General features: G+C 40.6%; 1 protein-coding gene across 1 annotated transcript; it reads left to right on the top strand.

Moving 5' to 3' along the window:
• Positions 1-1,027: 1,027 nt before the first annotated feature.
• On the top strand, positions 1,028-10,426 carry LOC143917236 (uncharacterized). The gene is made up of 6 exons (XM_077438720.1): positions 1,028-1,414; positions 3,676-3,805; positions 3,890-4,825; positions 4,910-4,982; positions 5,192-5,861; positions 7,736-10,426. The coding sequence occupies exons 1-6, from the start codon at positions 1,292-1,294 to the stop codon at positions 10,424-10,426; spliced, it is 4,623 nt and encodes a 1,540-aa protein (XP_077294846.1). The 5' UTR covers positions 1,028-1,291.
• Positions 10,427-10,521: the final 95 nt, after the last annotated feature.

The following is a 10,521-nucleotide window of genomic DNA, read 5'->3' as shown; positions in this document are numbered from 1 at the left end:
AGTCACCGGAGACTAGACCCAGAAGGTGCCGCGTATTGTTCAAAGGTTGTAAATGCATTGTTTAAGGTTTGCCGAGCCTTTTTTACAATAATGGAACAATGGATAGCACTGTGACTATCCTACCTCTAGTGATCACCCGTCACACTAAAACTGGTCACACCCTAAAACTGGTCACGAGAAAACTGGTCACATCCTAAAATCGGTCACCCAGTTTTCTCGTGACCGATTTTAGGGTGTGACCAATTTTCTCGTGACCAGTTTTAGTGTGACGGGTGATCACGTGTGACCGATCTAGAGCGTCCGGTCGTCCTGTGACCGGTTCACATATGACTAGTAGGGTTCGGTGATTACTGGTTACAAATTACTCGTCACAAAGTCACTAAAATCTATATAACGGAACATCTGGCAGCCGAAAAGTCCATCATACCAACGATAACCATCATAGTAACGAGAACTTGAGTGCCAAATATTGTGTATTCGCGATTTTCATGGCAAAAATTGTCTCTGTGACCACCCCAACGTGACGAATAGTCCAATTACCGACTAGTAGTCCGTTTACCATTTCTACCTGAAATGCCAATAGGGCCCAATGCGGCTAATCGCTAGAGGTAGGACCGGAAGAGTGCCGTTCTTTGTTTATTGTTCGTTGTGCATTGTTCATTTTTATGGTGAACCTTTGTCAAAGGTTCGCCAAACCTTTTTTTTTGCACTCTAGCTTTGTGAATAGACCCAAAACGCCGTGATTCCTGGAAACAGCACGCTCTCTATCCGCCCTTTACTAATCGCATATGCAAATCGATTACAAAGCCGCCAAACCGGCAATAACACAATCGAGAAAACGACAATAATGTCACCCCATCACGTGCAAATATCACGCTCACGCCACACACACCGAAATTCGGCACAAAAAAGCTCAACCTTCAATTCCATCGATTACAATTATATTACACACCCATTTGAGATTACATATATCTCGTATACTTTTTGCCCGAGACGATTTGAGAAGCGCTGCAACCGGCTATGAAAGGGAGAAAGAGAGAGATAGAGAGAGAGAGAGGGAGATCTCACTAGATCAGTCAGCGATCGTATGTGTGTGAGAATATAGCCAAGATCAATCGAATTGTCTCATAATAATAAGAACAATATATATATATATATATATATATGGGGAGTGGTGGTTGCGAGATGGCAGTTCGCTATAGGAGCGTCAGAGGTGGTGGTCTGTCGTGTCTGTGAGCCGATAGCCGGCCGGGTGTGAAAGGGGGCCCCGCGGGGGGCGGAGTCCCCGACCATGGCGCTCCTGTCGCTCAGCAAGTGCCGGCTGTGTCTGAAACTCGGCGACTTCTACTCCATATTCGCCGAGGACAACACGGTGCAGCTGGCGCGCATGGCCATGGCCTGTTCGCAAATACAGGTGCATATGCATATACATATATATGTTGATGATGAAATATATTTTTGCTCTGTTTATATTCTGTACTGTATAGTGGTTTGGTCTCCTCTGCGAAGCTTCCGGTTTGTATGGTGGTGACCTTTCTTCGGAGGGAAGTTATTGCTCTTTTGATGGTTTGTTTTGTATTGGCCGAGCTGCGAGTCGGTTCTGTTCTGGTTTTTGTCTATGTATGTATGACTTGTTGAATTTTTAAGGTTGTTTGTTTGTTTGTTTGTAAATACGTAGGCGTGGAAGTTATGGTTGAAAATGTGATGGAAGAATATTTGATTTTGATTTTTAAATGCTTTTTATTATTACGAAATTATGTTCATAATACATCTTATTATAGCTACTGATCTACTGATCATTTTCAATTTTACAATTTTATTTTATTCGGTTAGTAATCATAGTATTATATTATTATAATGTTAATGTACAGCATAATAGGAAACAGAGCTCAAAAACCTATTTACAATTCTTATAAATGCTCATAATACATCTAATACATAATATTAATTAAAGTTGATGACCTAAAGCAGATTGTGTTTAGGTAATCTGTGTGTTATACCTGAAGGGTATAGACATTTTGTTGTAATCACCGAGACTCTTTACAAGTGTGTTAGTATGGTTATTAGTGATTCTGTCATAGAATCTACTGGTTAGTTTGTTAGTAATGTCTGTAACAAACGGAAACGAGACCGAATAACATACCTTAGATGTATAGAAGTTTTGTAGATTCCGTTGAATTTTTTCCATACTGGTTGATTCATTCGGGTGTTTGTGGATGCAAATCAAACGTGAGGAATGTCTGAATGTTGTGTAGCCAGTCATGTTCTATGGATTCCTTAAGGTAATAATGTAAAATTTGGTTCCGATTGGTGGATTAGAAGCTTTTGGAACTTCTAACCTTGAACAATTTAGTTCAGTTTGGTGGAATGGTTTAAATTAGTAGTATTGTAATGGTTATGATGCAGAATTTGGTTCAGTTTCGTGGATTATAAGCTCTTGGAAGCTAGCTGTGAACAATATAGTTCTGTTTGGTGGAATGGTTTATTATGCACAATTTGGTTCAGATTGGTGGATTTATAAGCTCTTGGAACTAGCCTTGAACAATTTAGTTCAGTTTGGTGGAATGGTTTAAATTAGTAGTATTGTAATGGTTATTATGCAGAATTTGGTTCAGATTGGTGGATCAGAATCTCTTGGAACTTTTAGCCTTGAACAATTTAGTTCAGTTTGGTGGAACAGTTTAAATTATGTAGTAGTATTGTAATGGCTATTGTGCAAAATTTGGTTCAGATTGGTGGATTTATAAGCTCTTGGAACTAGCCTTGAACAATTTCTTTCAGATTGTTGGAACGGTTTAAATTAGTAGTATTGTAGTGGTTATTATGCAGAATTTGGTTCAGATTGGTGGATTATAAGCTCTTGGAAGCTAGCTGTGAACAATATAGTTCTGTTTGGTGGAATGGTTTTAATTAGTAGTATTGTAATGGTTATTATGCAGAATTTGGTTCAGATTGGTGGATCAGAATCTCTTGGAAACTAGCCTTGAACAATTTCGTTCAGATTGATGGAATGGCTTAAATTAGTAGTATAGTAGTGGTTATTATAAAGAATTTGGTTCAGATTGGTGGATTATAAGCTCTTGGGGTAAGGGTTTGAAACTATGAACGTTTGTTCAAATGGACAAACTTTTGCTTTATAAAAGTCTTTATGTATGTTCTTATTATATTAAATGACGGGTTTTGATGAAAAGTTTACCTTCAACTTGAATGGTTTGGTGTGGGGTTAATTAAAAGGTTGACCGACTAATTTTGCTGGTTTAACTGATCGGAATTAATGCGCAATTTATGTTAATTTCAATGATGAAACTGAAATTTTCTCGGAAGGAATCAATTTGCACTATGTATGTTGAGGATGATGTTTTTGGTGGAGAATTTTTCGATTTCGACTATTATTGAAACTGAGCATTCGTTGTTGTTGCATAAATTGTAATAAAACTTGTTTGAAATTGAACAATAAGATGAGCTGAATTAATTGATTGAAAATTTATCTATATATTTTATAAAAAGATTGTAATTATTAGTCGATCTGAAGAAACAAAGAAAGGAAAAAAGTAAATTGAACCATCAGATTCTGAGTAAATTCTGTTGGCCATTTGTTCTATTATGTTTACAACCGGAATTGATTTGTGCTTATGGAAGCATCGCTGACTTATATCGGTATATGTTTGTCTTCAGATCGAAGAAGGCGACGGATTACCCAATAAAGTATGTGGAGAATGTGTCGAAAAACTAAGCGCAGCTTACATATTCAAACAACAATGCGAACGATCCGACGCCGAGCTTCGAAAATCTTTAAACAACACAGGTATTTGGTTTTATTTAAGCTAGTTAACATTGATTTATTCAATCAAAGTTTTGTCTTTGTATAAACTTTACGAATTCATTTCAGGATTGACCAACCAGAACGAGAAGACACCGCGACAACAGAGATCCGCCAAAAAGAAGCGAAAACACAACGAAATATCACAATTGGGCAACAGCAATCTACTAGAAGAGCGGTACAGCGTCAAAGTACCCAACACTCTATCTTTGGAAGGCACCCGTTCAAACACAGCTAAGAAGCGCCGTCTCTCCGAAACCTCCTATAGCTCAAACGTCTCTGCCCCGATGGACAAATTCGACTGCAAGATTTGCAAGAAGAAGTTCACCAAACTGCGTAGCCTCAACGGCCATTTGAGGATCCACAAAGGAGCCAACGGCGTGGAGAACGACTCGTCTTCGGTGACTCAGCCGTACGAGAACGAAAATTCGCAGATCGAAGACGCTGCAAGTAATTCGAACTTACGCGAAGGCGAGTTGTTCAATTGCGAAAAGTGCGGCGAGCAATATCACAACAAGGTTCTGTTCAACGAGCACGTCGATCAGTGCAAAGAAGAAGACTTCGACGAGAAGGCGGCCATGTACAACATGCTCAAACTAGTCTGTCCAGTCTGTAAGAATAAGTATAAGAAGAAGATATATCTCCGCAAGCATTTGGGCCGAAGCGCTTGCGGTTTCAAGTTACGGAGCGGCATCGAAGGCTCCGACATGCAATTCTTCAGCAAGGAAGACGTGGCGTTCCTGCCAAAGCATTCGAACCCTCGCAGTAAAAACGTGCAGTGTTCCAACTGTGACGGCATGTTCTGGTCGCACTCCATCATGCTGAGGCACTTCTTGAAGTGTCTGCGGGACAAAGGCGCCAATAAGATCCGGTGTATGACGTGCGGGGTGAACTTCACGAGTAAGAATTACTTTTACAGGCACATCAAGAAGATTCATCTGTTTTGCGACGTGTCCATTAAAAAGATTGTCAAGGTCGAGGCTCAGAACGGCCTCGCTCCAGAAGGTAAAGCTCATGTTAATTCTCTGCGGTGTCATAAATGTAATAAGTCGTTTGATACTCAGACGAAGCTTGTTATGCATTTGGCAGCTCACATGGCGAATATAGACGAGAACGTCAAACGGCAGCCGTTCAAGTGCAGTAAATGCAACAAGAAGTTCAGGTAAATTTTAGTTTCATTTTTATGTTATATTAGCAGGTATATCCAGTGTCATAGATGACATACATTAACTGGTAATATGTTGTACTTAAAATGAGGTGTAACAGATTGAACCATGGACATACAAACACTTCAATTTTATTTATATACATATGTAGATATGGAATATTAAACTATGAACTCATAATAATAGTCTTGTCTGATGTTTTCAGATATAGAGCAATACTGCGGAACCATCTGAAGAAGTGTCACAAAAATCTACCCTCCGACTTGTCCATATTAGACGTGCCATCGAAGGGCAACCAGTGCGACATGTGCGGCAAGTCTTTCAAGTACGCCAAGACCCTCGTGTGGCACAAAAACACCAAGCACCCTACAATTGACGATTCGCTCATAGCTTTGTACAAGCCGGGCATCGAGTACTCCAAATGCCCTGCCAAGTGTCTCCACTGCGACGTGGTGCTGGACAACGAGCACGAGACCAAAATGCACAACCGGATGCACATAGAGAACAACGTCAAGGTCAAGAACGAGTACACGTGCCCCAATTGCGATTTGAAATTCACCAACACGAAGATATTCCGGCTCCACATCAAAGAGCACAACGATAACAATGCAGACGACGACGACGATGGTATATTCGACGCGAGCATTTCCAACTATTGCGAAGTCACCAGTAACTTGAATAGGGATTCGGATACTGAGATTGATATCAAACCGTCGTTCGATACGCTGCAAGAGTATAAGCCGATCGTTGAAGATGACGGCGTGACGTGTTCCGTCTGCGGTAAGAAGCTGGAGTCTCTGAAGGGATACCACCTGCACATGAGGACGCACAAGTATAAGCCGACGTTCAACATGTCTTGCTTCATCTGCCATGGGGTTCGTATTATTAGATATATATATTTTTAACTCCTTTATACTGGGTTGACACGATGTGTGACTTGTAGACATGGTTGACACGTAATCGACACTTAGACATTTTTAAAATTATGGATCTGATACTGAAAGGTTTAGGAACTGTCACAGACATGTTGATAAATATGTAGGTAGATATTCATCAAACTCTCTCTCTCTCATTCAGCGAACAGAGAAATCTGAACCTGCAAATTGGGTGGGTGTAATCATTTTCTTCATGAGGTGTACCAGGAAGATAAAAATACATACATACAAAAAGCAGACAGAATGAACATACTAACCAGCAGCATAGATCAGTGGTTAGTGGGAAATGCTTTAAATTTTGTGGTCATAGGTTCAATCCCTGTCGTTGTGCTGCTGGCCAAACCTTGGATATTTGATTCCAAAGGTTCTGAAAGGTTTAGGAACTGTCACAGACATGTTGATAAATATGTAGGTAGATATTCATCAAACTCTCTCTCTCTCATTCAGCGAACAGAGAAATTTGAACCTGCAAATTGGGTGGGTGTAATCATTTTCTTCATGAGGTGTACCAGGAAGATAAAAATACATACATACAAAAAGCAGACAGAATGAACATACTAACCAGCAGCATAGATCAGTGGTTAGTGGGAAATGCTTTCAATTTTGTGGTCATAGGTTCAATCCCTGTCGTTGTGCTGCTGGCCAAACCTTGGATATTTGATTCCAAAGTCGATTGTTTCCTATAAGAGTTTACCAATTTATTTGATTTCATTGAAACGGTTACAACGAATTGGCACAACCCTGTCCTATTTCTCGAAAAATTCGAACAACATCTTGAATTTGTTGATTTATGAAAAGCTTTAAATTTGTCCATAGATGTCTGTATGATTGATTGTTAATCGATGTTTGTAATTGGCCTTGAATAATACGGGTCTACCTCACGGGACCGAAAGTGAAAAGGTCGAAAAAGCAAAGATCGAAAATCGAAAGATCTCAAGTCGAAAGATTAAAAAAAAGGGCGCATGGTAAACGGTACTATGTATATATAATATATATCAGGGGCATGCGGTGAAATTATCTCTCTTTTTGTCATACAGCCTTGTTTAATGTGCGCGCGTGGGATACGGGAGGAAAAGCCTGTTCCTCTTGTTCTTGTTGTATCCTGCTCGCGCAAATTAAGTGAGGATGTACGACTTTTACAGATATATACTAACCGTTTTTCATATGTATGCATGATAAACGAATATTTTCGACTTTTTTACGGTCAACCGAATAATACTTACATTACTTATGTATAATGTTTGACTATAGATGTCTTGTAAAATAAAATAAATAAATGAGGTTAACCTGTATAAATAAAAAAAAAACTGATCTGATACTGGTCTCCGGCTATGACCATTTTTTCGTTTATACTTCGACGCTCTGCCCTCCGTTGCCATTTTGGAACGCTACTTGTATACGGTCATTATCGGCAAAGTTGAGCATCCAACTTACTTGGATCGGATGGCAGCGTTCAAAAATGGTTGGGTCACCTGTTGCCACGTTGCGAATAACATCCAAGTTGCTCGTCCATGTTACTTGCACCGTATCAACATGGTATGAAGTTTCCCATAAACCAACGCGAATGAAACGCTGCATAAAAAACACAGCACGAAACCTAAGCGCAGATATAACATTATATACCTGGGTACAATATTTTATGATATTCCAGTTAGATTAAAATAGTTTTCCATCGACAACATCCTTGTTATAATTATTTTTTATTATAATATTTGTATTCAGTGGACAAAAACATATGAGAAGCATTATATTTTCAACGATGACACATTCAAATGTAAAATACTCGATATAATTTTTTTTATTGTCTATTTCAGCAATTCGCAAATAAGGAAGACTATCAGAAACACATGCGGATACACTACAACGATGACTCTCTGGATCCGGCCCTCCTCACATGCACTATTTGCAAGCGACCCTCGAAGAACTTGCGCTCGTACATCGCACACATGTCTTGGCATACGGTCAACGGCCGATTCAAATGTTACATATGCAGCGAGACGTTCCCCTACTTTAAACTGTATGGCAATCACATGACCTCGAAGCACCAGATAAAAATTACCGAATGCTCTGTGGCCACCTCTCACGAGTGTCAACAATGCGGCAAGTACTTTGAGAATGACGAATCGTTGCAGTATCACGTATTATGTCATCAACACGGAGAACCACCCAAGGATGAAAAGTACGAGTGTGTTCCGTGCAAAGAAAAGTTCTCCACAAGGTATCAGCACGTCGTTCATATGCAATCCCATCATCATTCGTATCCTGGTTGGGAAAATTTAGGCTTTTCTAAAGGGAAGCCTAAGTTTCCGTCTAAATTCAAAAAGAAGAATAAGAAAATGGCCAAAGTAGCCTGTCCTGTGTGTGATGTCGTCTTTATATCCCGCGTGCGGTTCAATAGGCATTTGAAAAATGCTCACCCCGTTAAGAAAATGGTCAAAAAGGATGATCCCGATGGTGTGATTCCGTTGAAACACATATGCGTCATGTGCGGGAAAGAATTCTCATCGGAAGAACGTCTCCAGTTCCATCTGTCGATGCACAAACGTAAGCCTGAACTGTACAAATGCACCCTATGTTTCAAAAAGTCGTTCTCATTGAAGAATCACCTCTTCCATTTGAGGGGTCATCTTTTAAAACACCATAAAGATTCGCCGCTCGAATGCGACACTTGTCATAATACGTTCGTTCGGCGACAAGAGCTGCGCATTCATTTGCAGCAGGCGCATAATATCATCGAAAATTATGTTACGAAGGTGGATCGTAACGAGGATTGGAAGCCGGGCGAGCTGCAGGAGCATCAGTGTCACGTCTGCGGCAAAATCCTCCGCAATCAAAGCACATATAACAAACATATATTCTGGCACAATACGCGCCGTTGCAACTACTGCTTCACTTACTTCGACAAGAAGACATTCCTTTTAGCTCATGTTATGTATAACTGTGATAAGAAAAAGCTGGTCGGAAATTCCGACCAGTTCGATAAGAAGCTACGATGCCATATTTGCTATAAGCAATTCTCTATTGTTGTAAAGTTGCATTGTCATTTGAAGGTGCAGCATAATTTGGAACCGGTCGGCAAGGGAGCTGTTGTTAAGACGTCCGCTTGTGATTTTTGCTTCTCGGTGTTCCCGTCTGAGGAGCGGATGCTGTCACATCGAAAGGTTCACTTTTACTCTTCCTCGATGAAATGTAAGATCTGTTCTAAGCCGTTCCGTGTGATGTCGTATTTTAAAAACCACAAAGTGAGGCACTATCGGCAGTCCTATGCCAAAAAGCCTCTCAGTTGTGACCATTGCGACGAGCAGTTCACAACCATGTACACTTACGTTAAGCATTTGAGGGTTTCGCATAAACTTCCGATGGTTTGGCTGGTATCGGAAGCGATGCCGCTCGAAGAGTGTAACATTTGCCACAAAGAGTTCACACACTTGGAACGGCATATGATGTATCACGAAAAGTACAAATGTAAAAAATGTAATCAATTCTTCCTGTCTGAAGTCTTGTTCAACAATCACTTTTGCGAGGTCGACAGCGAAGACGAGACTAACGTAGAACGTAAGCAAGTTCCCGTTTTGACTAAAGCTGTGGAGCAGACGGTACCTGTTGAATCTCAATCGTATAGCGAGTGTGAGTATTGCTTTAAACCGATATCGACGTTTTATACCAAGACGAAGCATGACGCTAATCATAGCAAGGTCGTGTATTTTTGCTGCCGCCTCTGCGACAGACGCTTCTTCATGAAGTCGGCTTTCAATGTCCATAGTACAGCTCATCGCTTGCAGCACTTTAATAAGAACCCGCTGCGGTGTCGGCATTGTGGTGAATCTTTCAATAGATACCAACATTACACGGAGCATATACGGCAAGTTCACGATGATCCCGAGACGATGGAGTTCCACCTGAAGCCGAGTCAACCCCGCGACTGTCTCATCTGCAAGAAGACCTTCGTAAACCTGCATCGTCACTACAAATATCACCTGGCATTACGATGTAAGCACTGCTTGAAGTACGTACTGTCTGAAAAAATGTACAAGAGTCACAACTGCAGCGACGAGAGCGAAGATCAGAGCATGTTGGTGGAGTTCGACGGGGATATCTCGTCACTGATAGATCCGGACGTCAACGAGTGGGAGACGGAACGTATGATCGAAGCGATACCGAGGAATGAGGATTTCGCTCTGTCCGACGATGGGGATTTTAAAAGCAGTGCTCTTTTGGAGAGCGTTGAACATCTCAATAGTGAGAGTCGAAGTGGGTCTGCTTCCGTTTCTGAAGGCTACTTGACGAATATAAGTTCGTTTGGTCATTTGACTTTTGATAACTTCTCGCCGGTGATTTCTTCAACGGTGTCGTTGAGCTCGTCGGTAGTCGAGAAGGATAAGGAAGACGAGGTGGACATTGTTAATATACAGGTTAAAAGTGAGCCGATCGATCCGTACTATAGAGATTATGGGCAATTCGACTTTCAAAACTCTCTGATGGATATAGACAATCCGTCTGGTTGAAAATATATATATATGTACATATATATATATACATATATATATTTTGTTTCAATAGAAATAATTTACGGGTTTGTACTGTTGTATTAAAATGTCAT

Source organism: Arctopsyche grandis, chromosome 9 (assembly GCF_051622035.1).
Source record: "Arctopsyche grandis isolate Sample6627 chromosome 9, ASM5162203v2, whole genome shotgun sequence".
Taxonomy (NCBI): Eukaryota; Metazoa; Arthropoda; class Insecta; order Trichoptera; family Hydropsychidae; genus Arctopsyche; species Arctopsyche grandis.
The sequence above is the reverse complement of the archived record's forward strand: the minus strand, read 5'-3'. Positions and strand labels throughout refer to the sequence as shown.